Source organism: Simochromis diagramma, unplaced genomic scaffold, assembly GCF_900408965.1.
Source record: "Simochromis diagramma unplaced genomic scaffold, fSimDia1.1 OVJJ01000603.1, whole genome shotgun sequence".
In the NCBI taxonomy this organism is placed as follows: Eukaryota; Metazoa; Chordata; class Actinopteri; order Cichliformes; family Cichlidae; genus Simochromis; species Simochromis diagramma.
The window spans coordinates 9,613,077-9,632,147 of record NW_024387414.1 but is presented as its reverse complement, the minus strand read 5'-3'; the positions used below and the strand labels follow the sequence as shown (position 1 = coordinate 9,632,147).

General features: G+C 38.0%; 1 protein-coding gene across 2 annotated transcripts; it reads right to left on the bottom strand.

Moving 5' to 3' along the window:
* Positions 1 to 17: 17 nt before the first annotated feature.
* Positions 18 to 18,585, bottom strand: slc12a4 (solute carrier family 12 member 4). 2 transcript variants are annotated; one of them, XM_040011399.1, is made up of 24 exons: positions 18,149 to 18,585; positions 10,408 to 10,505; positions 10,187 to 10,318; positions 9,693 to 9,839; positions 9,261 to 9,315; positions 8,907 to 9,037; positions 8,505 to 8,746; positions 8,034 to 8,248; positions 7,603 to 7,767; positions 7,147 to 7,245; positions 6,967 to 7,024; positions 6,660 to 6,834; positions 6,216 to 6,334; positions 5,902 to 6,000; positions 5,635 to 5,754; positions 5,342 to 5,446; positions 4,279 to 4,447; positions 3,398 to 3,593; positions 2,956 to 3,125; positions 2,551 to 2,682; positions 2,103 to 2,210; positions 1,791 to 1,978; positions 1,485 to 1,618; positions 18 to 1,379 (listed from the first exon to the last, which is right to left on the bottom strand). In XM_040011399.1, exons 1-24 carry the CDS (start codon positions 18,282 to 18,284, stop codon positions 1,288 to 1,290), a joined length of 3,285 nt encoding a protein of 1,094 aa, XP_039867333.1. In that variant the 5' UTR covers positions 18,285 to 18,585; the 3' UTR covers positions 18 to 1,287. The 2 variants fall into 2 exon arrangements, with proteins under 2 accessions (XP_039867333.1, XP_039867334.1); XM_040011400.1 differs by lacking the exons at positions 10,408 to 10,505; positions 18,149 to 18,585 and having other exon boundaries at positions 9,693 to 10,008; positions 10,187 to 10,295.
* Positions 18,586 to 19,071: the final 486 nt, after the last annotated feature.

Genomic DNA, 19,071 nt, shown 5'->3' with positions numbered 1-19,071 from the left:
TAAATTTGAACCAGGAATGCTGTTCTGACATTGAGTGTTTAATAGTTGCACACTTGTCATACTTTCCATAAGACACACCCTTGCCTTTAAAAAAAACTATTTAGTCAACACAAAAAATATAGTCGTTCCAGACACTACACCCTGATCTAAAATACTGATTATCTTCAGTTTCTCAGGTAAAACATACACAAAACAAAGTCTAAAAACATATTCAGATTCTAGATTAGATTAATTTAAAGATGTAATCCTTGTAGAGTTTCAGTCTTAGTTGAATTAGTGATGCCTGTGGTAATATAAACTATTAGAAGCTACAAAATAGTGTGTGTGTGTGTGTGTGTGTGTGTGTGTGTGTGTGTGTGTGTGTGTATATAGTCTGAAAATTACAATCCAGTGCAAAAAAAAGAAGACTTCCACACTAATAGGTATAGATTTGATACAGATAGCCATTGTTTTATAGAATGGATTTAGAGTGGCAGTTAAAGAAAAGGTCAACTGTAAAAAATATGAGTAGATTTAAAAAAAAAAAAAAATTAAACCATAAGGATTCCAACTTTAAATTAAAGCATCTTTTTTATAAACATGTAAGCTTATCAGTATACATGCAACAGTTTAAAGGTCATGTTCATGAACACTTTGACTCATATCTTAAAAAAATACAAATTCTTACTCTTTCCTCTTGCATTATAATGTCCATCATCCAGATTTACAATCTAGATTGTAAGCCACCTGTACAATACACAAAATATCCATCGCTTTGTTCGATACCCACAGTAACATTTTCTTTATTCTCATCGGGGAAATGTTTAGAAAATAAATAAATAAATATTTGTGTTTCCCTAAAATAATCAGAGAATTGTTTCAGAATAATAATCTGGCATCCTATTAATACTGTTCTAACAAAATGTGTAATACTCGGTACATTCCTGCCTATCAAATTGCCAAATATAGCTTTAATATCATGTACAAGAGGTACAGAATCAGTACCTTAAAAAATAAGAACAAATTCCCAAAAGTTTGTTTCTGACAAGTTTTGAAATAAAAGAGCATAAATGACAGCTTTCATTTATAAAAGAATGAACAAACAGGATGATATGTATTCAAAAGTGTCCCAATATTCTACAAGAATAGAATGAACCTCTTTTTATAATCAAAAGTCCATAAAAAAAAAAATATCAAATTTATGCATCTACGCATAATTGTCTGCAGGCAAATTGGTTGCCACCTTTTGAACAGAGGTGGAATTTATTCTGATGAGGTCAGTGCCCTCGTATAGCAGCTCTTATTTAGTCATGAGTAGATAGTAATAACTTCCCGCCCTCCACCTCTCACCAGAAGCACCCTTTCCAAACCTTCAGTCAGCACCTCCAGAAACTCCATGTCTGAGGTACCGTTAAAGAAACTACACCAATTAGACAAAAACCTATACATTCTGTATACACACTACAACCCAAAACAGCATTTTTAATTTCAGTGGCAAAGGATACAGTTCTCATCTCCGTCTGTGTTTCGGGGTGGTCCTGGCATGTTGAGCAGTACTAATCGAGCATCATGGGATCTGTTTACTATTACTTCGTTCAGCTTCACAGCCGTATGCATTCTCCGCACATTGGACTGATCCCTGGAATGTAGCAATGGAGATAGTTTGATTTGTGCCTCTAAAAGGTTTTCACTCAAGACACACAGAGAAGTAATAGATAAAGTTTCAACGTGCGTGCTTTTAGTGGTTAAAAGTAAAATGGTTTAATCATTCCAGAAGAAGCTGAAGCTTAATCTGACTTAGTCGGACTCACGGTTTGAGGCTTATGAGCTCTCTAAAGTTCTCAGGTGCATTGTTTTTGTTCCTCCTCTCAGCCTCACACTTCTCTCGAGTCCATGTCATCTGAAGCTTCTCTGGAGGAGCTTCCACAATCTCCTCTTCCTCATCTGAGTACAGACTCCCCATACGCACCAAGGAGTGTCTGTCTTTAACAAGCTGAGCCTTGGGATTCCATAGGAGTCAAATGAGGTTTTATTTTGTCACTCTATTAAGCTTAAACTTGAAAAATGCATATATTTCACAAATATAACTTTCCGGAGTTTAACAAGGTTCAAAACAACCCTACCTCTCGCTGTCTTTCTGCACTGGAAAGCCTCATTTGCCTCAGCATTTGGGACCTCTGCTCCATCATTAATGTTCGTTCATAGGTGTATGCTGAAATGTCACTATCATGCTAGAATGACATTTGGGGAGGGGGGGGGAGTAATGTTAATGGTTATAGTAAATGAAACATAGGGAGTTTGGAAGTGCAAACGAATTCATTCACAGTGTTCTGTTATCTGAAATATTAAGTTAAGCACTAGTTTGTTCCAGCTTTTCATTTTTCTTCACGTACAGGTTGGTGGAGCCTTATAGTAAGCAACGAACTTGATGTTTTCAGTTTAACCTGACGTCATACACGACTGGTTTGAGATTTTTTGTTAAATGACCAAGTCACTAACATTTTTTTTTAATCCAAAGCATAAGAATTCCTTTTCTTTTTTTTCAAAATTAGTTGTATAACTGGGACTCACCATCTCCACCACTTCCACCTCAGCTTCTATTCTCAGCTGATAAAGAAAAGTGGCCAGATCTTTCTTCATCTGGATGCTATTGTCATCCATCTGGGCTACAGTAAAGATGCGCATCTTGCACTTCCTCCAGACCTAAATTACAAATAAAGTCTTGAGATATCACAACGATAATACACTGTGCAATAAATAAATGATTAAACAAAAAAGAAACCTCAGTTTTAAAGACAATTCCTAGAACAGCATATAAAGTCAAACTTAACAAAGGCGGGTTAAAGAAAAGGAGTTATTTAAGCAGATTATTATTAAATCGTGTTTTTGATGAAAAGTGAAACATTTAAGCTCAGAATTACCATGAATTAAAAAAAAAAAAAAAACTCTCACATATATGTAATATTTTCATCTCACCTTATGCTGTTTAAGCAAGAAAGGCAGCAGCATTAACATCCCCCCATCATGGACAATCCACCACACATCAATGTTGCCATCTGTGAAACGTTCATGGTTGCTTGGATAGAAGGACACATTTTTGGGCACCATCAGGGCCAGCTGTGCAGCTGTCGTGCAGCGAACCGTGTCTGGGTTTGGATGAAAATGTGCAGGCTAAGATATTTACACAAATCACATAGTGTAAAAAGTATACTGGATACAGATAATGCAAACAAATGAGTGGCTGACTAGATATATCAATCCAACTGAAACCCATGGTTAAGCATCCACAAGGTATATTTACAAGTTAGACTAGCTTTATTATAGAGGTTTGTAGATTGTCTAAAACATAATCTGGGCAAGCAGCCATCACTGGGGACCCCACTGAATTTGTGATGTTTCATTTTCTTAAGATTCTTACTTATAAAAGTCTTCCAGGCTCGAGGGTCCTCACTCTGTCTCCAGCCATATGGCCATCCCATTACGACAGTGTTGTGCTTCATACCACCCAGACCACATGACTGGATCAAATGGACAATGCCCTCCCGTACCTTAGATGCAACCACAACCTGGCAGAAGCCTTTGACCCGCTCAATTTCCATCATATTCTTGATAGCCTGGGAGGGGAAGAAATATGTGGAAAGACTGAATAGTAGTTCTTTATAAAAAAGAATATATATAAGTTTTACATTGGTAAACTACACATAGTAGACCTACATAATAATCACTGAAGAAAATAGATAATTAGTTATAGAAATGGAATCACAGATGACAGAGAATGATAATGAAGCTATTCATCAGATAAATTAAATGCACGTGTTTGCCTCCCTGCTCAGTATCCACAGTATCCATCCTAATGAAAAATATATGAATAACCTCAGCATTTAGTGAACAGAAGATGAGCGGTTTCAGTATTTTCTTGCAACATAGCCAACAGAAAACCTGGTTCTGTTGTTATATTCTCTGGGGGAGTCATACCAGTCATATCACATTAGGAAAAATCTTACAGCACTGCCCCTTATTTTGTCTGAAATGGCTCATTGGTCGTTAGACCGCTAACAACAAGCAGTTTGCTGCCATACCCTTTGAATAACATCACAAAGGCATTAAAAAATAATGATAAAGCAATCACCGCTGAAGAAATGTGACATAAATTTCACAATTCACGCTGAAGCATTTCTATGCTTCATTGTGTTTTTCAAATTACAAAGGGTGTTCATTTGTAACAATCAGCCGCTTTCTCAGCAGCACAGTATAATAGAAAACAATAGAGTGCTCCATGCATCCCTTTCACGCGTCTACCTGCTCAGCTGCCTGCATTTCTCCATAGCTGTCCAGGAAGTTACCGTGGATAACAGAGCCCACAATGGTCAAGCCTTTTCCTGCTTTCAGCTGCGAGGCAAAGGTGAGCAGTCGGGGATATTTTACATGGAGGTCCTCATCTAGTTTCAACAGCACCAACAGTTGAGGTCTGCAATGCGGAAAGTTATAGATTATATGAGAATGCATCCTCTCCATTTGCAATGTACAAAGTAGTAAATAGCAAATGGAGAAATTCTAATTCAGTGCTGCAACTCTGACCAAAATAAGGACATCACGAAAACACTCATGACAATGAACTATGACTCACCATAAACAAGGAATGATGAAAGAGTGGGCTGTGACTTTGTGCTTATTAATTACAAACTGTAGGATTGTTGTTTAACTACTGAAACACCAGTGTTCCAGTTATTTAGACCCATATCATATTTGTTTCAGTATGAATTAGGTCCTATTGAAATGCTGAAGTCTTAGGACTGATTTCCACATTGACCAGAATTATTCAAAGTATTACGTGAATACCAAAAGTTTGCCCAGTTACCTAGATATTTTTGATTTTGCTTATTAGGCTATCATCTTTACATTTAATCTAACTATTGCCTCGATTGAATTGTTTTCTGCAGATAGTGACTTTTTTTTTCTCTTTCATTGTGACAGGAAGTTCAGACTTAGTGTGGCAATATCAGTGTGGCAAGCTAACTTACTGAAACTGCCAAGCAGTCACGCTATCAACTAAAAACAAGGGGAAAAAAAAAAAAAACTGACCAAAACTTCTATAACATTGGTTGTGCATATACTTTAAACATAATACTCAATGAATATGTTGTGCTGTTACGAGGAACCAGTACCAATGTCAGCTATTTGCTTGTGGTCAGTGGATTGCAGGATGTTGGATGCTGCTTTGTTTATTGTGTGTACATTCTTCTCATAAACACACATGTGGAAACTTTTATGTCCCAGCATGCAACATGTTCCTCAAAAATGGGATCCAAATGTTAGTATCTAAAGGGAAAAAGTCAACGCTGGTGTTGAAGTGTAGCTATACCTCCAGTTCTTTGTGTGTGGTGGTCCAGCCTCTAGTCTTAGTAGGGCATAGCGTGCAGCGCTAAGAGAGAGTCCTCTTATGCCATCTCCCCACTCCTTCTCTGCTCTGTTTTTGTTTAAGAGAGGAAAAAAGTCATAGTAATGCGAGACAGATGAAATAATTAGTTGTCAAATGATATTTACTACTTATATGCAAAGGTCACATGGAAAAACAACCACCACAACAAACCACATGAGAATTTATAGTTGTAGGATAGGAACATCAAAACAGTGTAAAGTGAATTCCAGACGTACCCCTGGTACTCAATGTACTTATAGATCATCCCAGCAATGCCCATGGCCACAATGGCATAGTACCAGGAGGAGATGAACATCAGAGCAAGGCACATACTCATGCCCAGGAATGACAGAGCCCTGTTAGTACGATACATAAAAGCTGAAATTATTTTTTGCATGATAACGTAGGTGCCACTGGTTCTCAGGTGTCACCAATAAAACTATAAAGGGTGCAAAACTAGTAAAATTCATCATAAAACATAAATATACAACACATTTACTTACCAGTGGTAATATTTGAACCTTGGCCTCCAGTTTGGTGTGCGTAAAAGAGTTTGCACTGCACAGGCTAAGTTCACAAAGAGATAGCACATCAAGAAGAACCTGTTAAAAGGGCACAAAATAAAACATGTAAAGTAGATAATATAGTAGAGCACCACAGAGAGGAAATTTGATGCCTGAGATAAGTAAAGTGATAAAAGATTTTAACAAAAAGATATAAAAGATATATTTGATGGTTCTGATGAAAGAGAAAGGCCTGTTTGTGGAATATATGCTCAATATTTTACAATATCATAATATCATATATGTGAGCTTACATGGAAAGGATAGGAGCCACCATGTCCAGAGAGGCAATAAGGATCCCCAGCTCAGCGATAAGCCCAGTCAGCAGCAGTGCCCACGTAGGCTCCCCATTTGTCTTACCATGACCAAACACCTAAAAAAAAAAAAAAAAAATTCAAATAGTTCGCATAAAGCAATGCAAATGTCTTCGTGCTTCATACTTTTTTATATTCAAACAATCCTGTAAATAAGATATTACCTGATGCAAATAAGTATTGGGAAGTTACCGCAATTATTCAAATATTTCAGGGGGAAAACAAAACAAAAACCCCAAAAGAAGGAAAAAATGAAAATTGGATTAACCTATTTTCTTATTATACTGTATATGTACAGAGGCTATTTCTGTTTTGCAGAGTTGCTTTAATGTTTTTCCCCTACAGAAATAGCTGTTGAACCACATCAAAGCTGTGCTGTCCTACCCTCAGAAAGGGAATGATGTTGTCCTTTGCAATGGCTTGTAGAAGTCGTGGAGCTCCTGTGAGAGACTGCAGGCCTGCTCCAACAGTAGAGAAGAAGGAGCCAATAACAATGACCCATGGAGATGGCCAGGCAAGAGTTCCCACCACCAAATTTTTTTTAACTGCATCCCCAAACCTGCAAGTACAAGCTGATTGAATAAATATCTAACTACTATATGTATATTTATTTATTTCCAATTGTGAAACCTTACCATTTACAGTAAGTGTTGTAATAGTAAAGTCATTATAATTGCAAAAATAAACTTACTTGTCCCTAAGGACTACTCCTTCAATGCATGAGCCAAACAGGACCACAGAACTAAAATCTGATTACCATAAGTTAAGGATCTCGAAGTAAAACCAATGTGCATTGCATACCTGCTTTTCAGTCAACTTTAAATTGCAAAAATAAACATTGTGAGTTTGTATTCGCCAGAAGTGAGGATACAAACAAGTGAAGTGGTGGTAATGGCTAAGATAGTTCCCACAGGGATAGACTTCTGAGCATCTTTGAGATCACCAGATCTGTTGGAGCCTGCCATGATACCTGCAATAGGAATGGACCACAGATAAAAACAACACAAATTTTAAAACTGTTAAACAATGCCCCCTACTGTCTGTAGGGAGCATTGTGCCATCTCCACACAATTTGACTATTCATGTGTTACTTTAGAAATGAGAACATGAAAGGTAGCATAAAATTACTAAATGCATATTAATGCTTTAAACTCTAAAGAACTTTCATATAATCGCACACTCAAGCTATTGTCACAACCATGTCATGTTTGACGAATGTAATGTTTAAAAATGGGTTTTTACCTTTCCAGTAGGCTGACGTTAGTGTCATAAAAGCTGTATATCTTATTCTTAAAGTTAGATTGTCAGCTTTATCATACTGTCCTACCTGTGGCAGATGGAAAGAAGATCCCCACCAGAAGTGTGAATGATGTAGCAATATCTGCTGACACATACATGCCAAAGTTCTCCAAAGCCCCATGGGCATTCACAGACTGTAGCCCCGCCTTCTCCAACAGCTCCCCTTTCTCTAGGTAGTTTCCCCACATGTTGTCTATAGGATGAAAAAAAAAAAGATAGATTTGATGTTTAGACAGAACTTAAAATTGGACTTTCATGAACTTCAACGCCTCAGTGCCATTGAAAAGAAAACTTCCTGATATCACATTTATCTCTTTGTAACGTAAGACTACATGAGATTACATTAAGAAAACACTAGGGCAGCTTGTTTTCTACTAACTTGTATGCTTCATGCCACCTCAAGGGCAGCCTACTCTTAAAATGCAGAATACCAAATACTAATACCTTGTCAGTGTTTACCTCTAATAATTCCACTGCCAAGTCCAGGGATGCCCTGTATCTCTGTCACATTGTTCTGGATAAAGTAGTCATCACAATGAGCACTGCTCATGTTCCCTGGTAGGCAAAACTTATCCCACAGCTGACTGGGCGCTGTGATGTTGCCCTTTATTATAGTTTTAGCACAGACGTCGAAGCGATCTCTGACCAAAGTCCTGTTGCCCAACATGCAGATCCTACAACAAGAACATGGACAAAAGATGAAAATATCAACGTTATACATCAGTATAACATAAAACATATCAGCTGCATTAGTATAACCGTCTATTAAATTCATACTAATTTTGTCACCATTTTTTTTAGGAATAAAATTGACTTCAATAAGCCTGTTTAGGCATTTAACTAGTTTTTCTATTTTTAAAAAAAAAACATTATAAAAAACATATTTCTCACCATGTTTTGTTAAGACATGTTTATTTTACTATGACTTACGGGAATTCGGGTGGATGAGTCACAGATTTGATTGCCCCAGCATAAATCGCGACAATTGAGATAATCACACAGGCCAGAAAAAGAGAGGCCAACTTGTTGACATATTTGACTCCTACAAAAACGACCACAGCCATCAGGCTGAGGCATAAAGAGCCATAAACTCTCATGTTGTTCAGCATGGCACCGTCACTCCTATGGGGCTCCGTGTCATGAAAGATGGCTGCCTGGGGAACCAGATATTTCTAGAAAGGAAAACAAATACAATAAAAATCATAGCAGGATATAAACCCTATACAGTATAAAACCCATACTATGCAACTAATAAACCATATCTAGAACTATATTTTACTATACAGATGTGAGCTTGAATGCAACAGGAGAATATCATTTTGGCAAACTGACCAAGAAGATTTCGATGGCCCCCAGTATGTACATGGCAGAAGCAAAGGTAGTGCCCAAGTAGAAACACAGCCCCACAGCTCCTCCAAATTCAGGACCAAGTGAGCGTGAGATCATGAAATAAGCTCCCCCAGCTATACACAAAAGACATCAACACAAAAATTCACTGGAAATTTCTCTCATTTTCTTTTTCTTTTTTGAGCACCCAGCAGATTATATAGCAAATGCCAATGTGCAATTTTAATTAACTGGCAAAATAATCTACACATATTTAAAACGGATAAAAAAATAATATAGAATAAAATTAAAGAAACCTTTACACTGAACTGAAGAGAATAAAGAAGTTCTAAGTGTTACCTGGAACAACTCCATTAGTAGCAATGGCACTCATAGATATGGCTGTCAGCATAGTCTAAAAAACAAAAGAGAAAAGAAAATAAACATATGCAGACACCACGGCAACTTCTCTTTCTTGGGTATAATGTTAACATCTGCAGATCTAACTGATAGCTAAAGAAAAGTCTTGGCATTAATCTAGTCCTACAAAGATCAGAATATGTAACTCAGAACATGCACAGTATTTGTTGAGACAAGACAGTGGGGGCATGGTGAGCAGACAAAAAAACTGTTTAGTTTTGAATAATTGCTGCAGTTTTACGTAATCCAACATTTGAATTTGATTGACTGGTTTAGCAACAAAATATTGGCTAATGTCCCACACTGGTCGGAGAACTAAGCAGGTTTTATTTTGTGTGTATATCTGGGTATAGTGTGCTTGTGCATACTAACACATGAACAGCACATAAGGACAATCAAGAGGGACTGTACGATGCCAGCCATCCCGACAATCCATGTCAGTCGGAGAAAGAGAATAACGCCAAAGATGTTCTGGAGACACGGTAAGTAGACTCCCATCAGAGTGCCCATGTTGGGAGACTGAGAGGTGGGGGAGAAAGAGAGAGAGAGAGAGAGAGAGAAGAGTATTGAGCATGACATTTCAGGAAACAAGTGTATTGATCATTAGTATTGATTGATGTACTTTTTAAAGGTCATTCAATCATGTTATCAGCTCGTTGCATGTATCCAGGTCTTACGCAGCCACAGTCTAAATGCAGAGTGTAGAAAGGCATTAGCAATCAATCAGCAAGCCTTAATAACATGGACAAAGTGGAAGGGAGAGAACCACCAGAGGAGTATAATGTTTCCAAACCTCAAAAGACAGAGTGTACAGATTTTTAAAACAGTGAAGCACAGTGTTCCCTTGCTCTGCCCCGACTACTGACCTTGGGGGTCTTCCTACGTGACGCCTCAGCACTCTCCTCTTCTTCATGCTCTTTGGCGCCCTGGGTGATGTTGGTGTAGTTGACCAAGCGACTGAGCAGAGAGGAAACCTTCGGCCGGATGTCCAGCTCTTCCTGAAAGAAGACAGGACATGAAGTTAATCTCAGCAGATTGGTTTTAATCTATAATCTGACAGAGATTCTGCAAAGTAAAAATAATAAACCTCAAACAATGCCAGGTTCCTGTCATAGAAGTCATTCTTCTTGCTAGCAGCATCAGAACTGTTAAGGAACGGACTGTCTTCTTTATGGTTGCCATGTCCTGTTAGAGAAAGGGATAGAAAAGTAAATAAAAACATAATGAAAACAAAGATGTGGAAAACCAGCAGTTTAGTTTAGGCCTACCAAATGTTTTTCTGGACAGTAAATATGGCAAACATTATTCTCATTTACATAAGCAAAGCTAATGACTGATTCACTAATATGAGGTATGGTTCCCAAAATGTTTGTAAAGGCTGAAACAATATTGTAGCATCATTACAGCATCTTGTGATGGTAAAGTCGAGCACTTCTTTAACAAAAAATAAATGAAAGCTATATGTAAAATGGACAAAAGACAATGGCTCAGTGAGTCTCAAATACCATAAAAAGTCATTGATGGATTTACACCAAAACAGACATCAACACTTCAAAGAAAGAACACCTGATGGATTCTTTTAAATTAATAATTATCTGAACTATATAAAATATGTGACATTATTACAGAGGAAAAACATTATCAACACTATTGCTTGTACAGGAGCAAAAAATGAAAACAAAAAGAAACAAATAGTAATTCAATTTTTTTATTCCATAGCAATTCTTCTTCGCATTTAACTGTCACTGCTAATTTTAATTGAAACATCTTAACAGCGTTCACGAAGCAGTAATCTTTAGAAAGACAATTCATTCAGCAAAATTGCAATGAAAGGCCAAAAGCAGCACAAGTCCAGGTGATAAATAGGATTATAATTAGTTTCACTCTCATTAATGTTTGCGTTTGCGGAAGAGAATCAAACAGAGACAAGCACAGCGCCTGGGGCAATTACTGCACGCAAAGCAGCTCTGCTAACTTTATCACACACACACATTCACACTCACAGGCATAAACACATCTCATTACCTAGAAATTACCTAACCTTGGATTATTGGAGCATGTAAACTTTAACAGCGGCATCTTAAAACCCAAATGAATCCTGCAACAAAAACCCAGCCAACGTACCAAGTGGACATGAAATAGAAAAGTATTCTCAACTGTGCAGAAAATACCTGCAAGTGGGTTGGCTGAACTTCCATGCTGGTCCTTACTCACCTGTGTTCTGCATCCCACTTCTGCTAACAGCGCTATCAGCGAGCATACTTATGCACTGTTTGTGCAGTGTGCAGTAGCGTATGCTATGTTCTGCTATCCAGGACACTCGGTCACCCAGGGTGAATACTCATTCAGGGGCCTAATCTAACACATGGCGTACAGTGAGGAGGGGTAAGAGGTGGGGAGTGGAGAAAACAGGGATAATTTACTGACTCATACACACCACTTACACACATATGTAAGACACAAGCCTTCTCACAGGAATATAAAGGCTGGGTTGGATTCACGGTATCACCTTAAAGAGCAGTCTTATATTTTCTGCATTTCTAAATTGTGCTCGTGATCATTCTGGATATATCTGTATGCAAAATCACATTTTGGTGCTCCCAGGCTGCAGCAAAAAGCAACACAATATAAAAGATAAGCATACATGCAAAAACCTGTTATTGAAAACCATCCATTGCAAATTCTCAGTAACAAGATATAATATGAAACTTGACATTTCTCTTTACAAAAGAAACCTTGATCTTTGAAAGTTTAAGGCCAAATTCACGTGAAACCCCTATCTATAGCTGGAATGCAAGGATGACTAGGGGGCAATAAGAGGAAAAAAAAAAAACTATCTCAATACTGCCATCTAGTGTTGTCTTGATGTTTGGTTTGCCATGAGATGTTCAGTTGCTTCCTGGCAAGAACTGTGACTCGGCCATGCTGAATGCTCTGCATAATAACCAAAGAGCTAAAACATCAAATAGTTAAGCGTGCAACTCTTTCCTTTTTGGGCAGGCAACATAAATCTGACTTTAACAATGAGCCAAGGAGACAGAAGGGGGTTTCTTGTTAATAACCTCACATTAAATGTCTAATCTAAAAGATTAAAGATTAACTGGCCTGTTATGAAGGCAAACTGTAGTCCTGCTGTGAGCACAGAACAGCAGAGGCTTTACTGCATGTGCTAACTTGTCATCTGTGCTCCCTGCAAAACAGCTCACAGCTACAGCTAGAAGATTTAAAACTTCACTGTGGGAATAACACAGTTTATAGAAGTGTGTCTCTATGAAAAGACCTATATATAAAAGTCAACTATCTATCTACGAAAAAATGTGTAAATAGATAAAAAACAAAAAAACAACAACAAATCTATTTACCAGCAGTGATAGCAAAGCTGATACAGTTTTGACGTTCTGAGTTCCACTATAGAAAAGCCATCACGGGGCACTCAATACAACACTGTTACAACCACGCCAAAAATTTTAGACATCTGTAGTTGAGACAACAATGAAGGCTGAGTTCCAAGATAGATGTAGTGCATCTCATTGGTACGGTATAATATTAGTATACTACTAGCTAGAGGCTTCACAGCTAATATGATCCCATTGCAAAATTGTTTTAAACAATCTTAAGTACTTTAACTCATTATTTCAGCGCTGACAGTTTGTGTGAAAATTGTGGCGACTGAAAGTGATGGTGGCTCTAATGTTTGAAAAAGTCAGCATAAGGTGCGTTTTGCATGTTAAGAACATCCAGTTAGAAGCATTTGACTAACGTATAATTGTATTCATTTGAAAATCATACTATGTTATATGACTGACAATGGTGATATCCATGTAGAGATTTCCAAAACAACAGAAACTATCTGGCTACTTCCACTTTAACATTTTAGCTCACGTCAAACACAACATGCATTTCAAAGTTCTAAACAAAACCAAAGTTCAAGTTTATTTATGATGTTATACACTCATCAAATCTCACAAAACATGTTTGAGATATCTCACAAAATATTAAAATCCATCAGTGTTATTATGATATTTTTATTATTATTATTTTTACTAACACTATTGTTATGATATAGTGATAGTAATATATAAAATGAATTTATTCCATTAAATATTATTATAAAACAAAATAAATAATAATAATAAACATGAGTATGGCATTACTAATATTCCTCAGGGTTAGTTTTACATTGACAAGTTAAAATACAGGGTGAAAGGCTAAGAGAGTGTGAGTTTGTGTGTGTGTGTGTGTGTGTGTGTGTGTGTGTGTGTGTGTGTGTGTGTGTGTGTGTGTGTGTGTGTGTGTGTGTTTATCTACTTTGTAAAGCTGATTAGACATGGAAAACAATATTGTGGTCTATTAGCTTCTTAGGATTTGAAAAAGCCTCTTTGCTAAACTTCCTCTTTAATAAATATTTAAGACTTAACACTGGGCGAGAGACTTAAGTCCTAGCTTAGTCTATGAAGTAAGTTGGCAATGATATTGTACTAATGACAACTGAATACACCATCTGCAAACAGCTCACTCTTTCCCCCTCTGTGTATATGTGCGCGTGTGAGTGTGTTTGCTTTTATATAACAAATTTATACAAAGCAAATATTGATGTGTCTATTCTACAGGGTTGTGCAAAGAGGATACAAATGCTGCGTGGCAGCAATACAAATAGTTAAAAGGCAAACTTGTTCTATGTTGTGCACTCAGTATGCTCTCTCACTACACATGATGGCACGTATGGCATGTGTACTGCACAAGTCTTCCACACTGGTGCAAGAAGTCACTTTTGGCTGCTCACTTGCCACAAGAGGTCCCCATCGCGGTTAGATTCACATGTTTGAATTGGCAGAGTTTTACAGATTCCCTGACAACCCCAAAGGGCATTTGTATCTCCAGCTGGAATCAAACTAGCAACCTTTTACTTGTGAATGTGTTAACCATTACTTCATTAGAGGCAATACAAGAGCAAAACAACAGGTCTACATGGTCTACATAAATGCTTAAACTCAAAGTAATATCAACCATAAACTCAAGGACACAAGACTTTTCAGCAGAACATTTTTAGTCAGCTTTCTTCTTGTTATAGTGTCTTGCTACCATCATTTTCCAAAATAAGCAATGCAAGCTCCCCTGAGAGTTTGAAAGATATGGTAACTCAGCCAACCAGTTCTGGTCCAAATGTGCCCATTGTAGGTAGTTATTAACTAGATCTAGACCATTTTTATCTATGCAACAGTAGTTCTTCTATGCAATCAAATGACACAGGCCAGCCTTTTGCGCATCACTGAGCCTCTGGTATCAAGGACCCTACTGCACGGTCTCGGAAATTCCACTTTCCTCATTGTCTTAGCCTTTGGCAAGAAATCATGTAAGCAAAGCAATGCTATTACAGCAAGGTTTGTTGTAATGACAGTATTTCATGGCGAGTACAATCTGACCAGAGCAGAGGAATGTTAACCTGCTGAGACTTACAGCCAAACATATTAACTCTGATGTGTGCTAATGATGAGAAAAGGGTGGTTGCTCAGTCCGATTACCTCAGGGGGTCGTAAAAGGTTTATCATACAATGGATTTCCAAAAACACACCAATAAAATAAATGGGCATGCCAGTGTGTCTGAAGTATTTGATAAACAAATTAACTGTAAAATGTAGTGAGCACAGGGAAAACATCTGCTGTGTCTTTACGAAGTGGTTTAAAGTTGTGTTTTCTGTAAGTAGAGTGAATACTTGTGAATGCTTGTTTAGTGTGAAAGGTCACACAATCTCCCTAGAATGCTAAACAGTATGCTGCAATGGGGTAAAAGATCAAAATACTAAATATATATTTCTTAGTACCTTCAGTACTTGCACAACAAGTACAGAAGGTTTTGTTTTTGTTTTTAATCTGAACAGTGCTGTACTGAAGTATGAGATCCTCAACATAAGCTAGGGAGGTGGAACATTCGGAGGTGGGGGTTCAAGCTAGCACTGTTGTCACTTTCATGCAAACCAGCAGATAGAACAAAGATGGCTGACGACTGGATGGCAAGATAGCTGCATTGCATGAAATTATCCATTAATCAGGGTATGACCGTCTATGTCACCAGTGACAAAATGTATTACAAGTACTTGAACTCAGACATTTTGCTTGGAAAGGTGTGTGTGTGTGTGTGTGTGACATTGTGTTTTAACTCTGTCACTAGCTCTATATTTCCACTCCATCCAAGTATGTTTATCTTTTATATCAGAGTGCCACCTATAGTCACCTGAAAAAGAAAACCTTTCAGAGAATTCTGTGCAATTTCTCTATGAAAAATTAACACCCTTCATGATTCCATAGACAGGACAGACATAAATAGAGAGTAAGTAGCAGCCAGGTGCTCTTAATTAAATGATCATTAGCAAGCATGGGCACCTCTTTAAAAGGCAACATTTTGACAGTATGCTGACCTGTAGCATTCAGGTGTGGCTTAACAATGCCACAATCTTCCCAGGAGTGGACATCCTATTAAACTCACTCAAAGTTCAAACCATGGAATGCTCAATTCCCCAACAATCCAGGGACTACATCTCAGAGGCTACAGGCTAAATGTCAAAGTTCAAGGCAGTGCAATCAAAAAAAGACTGAACTGAAAGACTTGTTTGGAATAGTTTCCAAAAACAAAAAAAGTACATGTTAGCACAGTTTTGGTGCTCTTCTTCAACTGAATAAAACGACTTTCCTTTGGACAGTCTACCTTTCCAGTGACTAATGCTTGGTAAATGGTAAATGGCCTGTATTTGTCTAGTGCTTTGGTCCATATTAGATCATGCAGCAGGACAATTATCTCAAGCACATCAGCACATTGACAACAGAATTGTTGGAAAAAACAAAAGCATTTAGGTGTTGCAATGCCCCAGTCAAAGTCCAGACTTTAGCTTGATTACAATACTGTGACTGGGCCTTAAGAGAGGTGTACGTAAACAAACTTACACAAACTACAATGACCTAAAGCAATATTTTAAAGCACAGTGGGCAAAGAATCATAGAATGTAAACCCACAGCAGAAGAATTCTGCTATTTCAGGGTCTCAACTACAGCAACGTAATGACTGCACAGTTTGTCCTGTAAGCTGAACAGAGCTGAATTCAGAGCCTTAAACAGACTTCGCACTGTGTCACTTCCTCCATGCTGCATTCGTCATACTGTAGCAGACATATACAGCATGTAACACTGCCAGGCACACCACTCCCAGGATGAAATCATCCAGATCATGCACCCATTTTTTAAACTGTTTACCACAGACTACTTTCCAGTTTTTTCTTCTGTCTAAATATGGATGAATGGAAAGATAATATGGAGAAGAAATGAATATGTATGTAGCTAGAATTACTTCATATTATACATATTCCAATCTTAATTACTAAAACACATTTCTTTTGATTATCATTTTCATAAATACTTAAGTATGGTATGATGCTTTAAAAACATACATGTTAAAGAAAAGCAATGCTATAAAACCTCAGTCAACTTGAGTAGCTAAAGAGAGTTTAATTTCTACATCTGATTAACTGAAAAACAATAGGACATTTTGCTGTTCTAATCATTTAGTAGTTTCACATCCTTCTCATCATGTTTGGCATAGTCATCCATGCTGCCTTCTGAAATTTTTAATGGTTGTTGCTTTTTTCGCACTTCAGGAAGCTTCTTTTGTGGGTTAGAGAGAATTATGACAGCAGGAAGACAAGGTTAAACAGCAAAAGCCTTGTGGGAAATACAAAAAAAACTTCAGAGTTATTTCAAGACAACTTGTGCCATTTTTTCAACTCTAATGGGTGGCTTCCATATATTCCAGAAGTATACGAGCCAGGAGCTGCATCAACATGTGCTGAGATTTCTTATTGTTTTGCTTCAAATATCAGTCAACTGGAGACTTTGGCTCACTGAAGCATGTGTAATCTCATCTGCATCATGGAAAATGTTTTACTCACACATGCACTCCCACATTTTTGGACAAACACAGCCGAACATATTTTTAAAAAACTAAACAGTGGCTGCACTAGAATAAATAAACTAACACAGTCACATAGTAAGAAATGTACAGTGCTGCTTGTGGCTTGTGCAGCCTTCTGGACTTTTAGTAAAGGCAGGGTGCCCCTTTGAAGGCCACACCCCATGTGTCTCTTTTATTTAAAGCAAATAAGTTCCCGCTTGTAACTGGCAATGCAAACTGGCAATGCTCTCACATAATCCTACCCAAAGGCTACAAACTCAGAGCTTCTCCCTGTCTTTTCTTTCAGAGTATGGTTCCACTCTTTCTATCATGATCCAGTGCAGAAAACAGCTTAGACTGAAAAGTGGGGAGGGAGGAATCTGCTTGTGTTTTGTTTAGCAGCCGATCTATGAAAGAAAATACTCCTCTGGTACAAAAAGAGCTCCATCTTTTGTGCGAGGAAGCACTTGAGGCCTTTCTTGTTGCCGGAGTACAGTCCCCACTCACACACACCACCATCCCCTTTGTTTCTTCCCACCACAGTCCTCACCCCTTTCATTGTTTCCCTTTGTTACTCATCTGTCCCTGAGTTTATGTTAAAAGACTTGCTGATGGAGGGAAAAAGCAGCTCCAATGTGATAAATGTTTCTCTAATTATATCCTAATATCAAAAACAGACTGCAGGAATACTGCTTTCTGGCAATGGAGAATTGCCATGGTAACCATTCAACCAGCTGTTCAGAAGGCTCTCTCGGGAGGAAACAAATCTCAACAAATATCGTGTCCAGCTAATGAATTATCACTTTAGGGACACACTTCTTTGAACTATAAAACTTAAAAAGTCCCTTTGTTCAAAAGTTGAGAATTGCGTAAAAGTTATTAGACTTACCATCAGAGCTGACAGTATCTTGATGATCAGGGTAGTCCTGTCCAGTATCCCTGTAATCAACCCAGTTAATCCCCTCTAAACTGTCGTAGCTAGCCTGAACTTGATCTTTCACTGGTACGACCGTGAAGTGAGGCATGTTTTCATCACTCTTTTCGGTGTCTCTAGCTCAAACACAACTTAGAGGGCTAGCAGTTGGGCAGCTTCAGCTCAACTCCCACTAATGGCAGCTACATTCCACTACACTGCGCTCACTTCCTCTGAAGGGTATTATCACACTCTCCGCCCACAGGCAAGCCTTCGCTGACTTTTCTTCTTCTTCTTTGGTTTTGGTGTGAACTGTAAGGTTCAGCTGTAAGGGGTGTGACACTCACCCATATGCCCAAACTCCAAATAAAAGTAATAATCTGTTGGGCACAGCTATTGTTAAAGAGTTACCGAGTCATACATAGCGTGAGAGAGTGCAGGGTCCCCCCCTTCTGGTCTCCGTGTCTATCATAATGACATCCAACAGAGTGGTCCTTGTCTGTTCAAGGTTCACACAGGCAGTCCTCTGTGTAAGCAAGCTTTTCCTAAAACACACAGAGAGCAACGTGGCAGTCTGGAAAATAATCAATGTTGGTGAAGTGGAACCACGGGCCTAAAAAGACGAAGGAGTGGGAAAAAAGCATTTATCAGTGTAAGATGGAAGAAAAAAAACTTACTCTAGGGCCCCATGGTAAACAGGGGGACAGTTAGATGTTATTTTAGGATTTGAAGGTAGAGCTTTTTTAAGATTTAAGGGAGATGTTTTTAAAACTAACATTTGTAAAATAACCAATTAACTGAGTGAAATTAATTGTATGTTAATGGAATATGATGGTCAGCAGCTGTTGAAGCTGCGAGGGTAGCCTCTGCAATGAACTGCAGTAGCATCAGAACGAGAA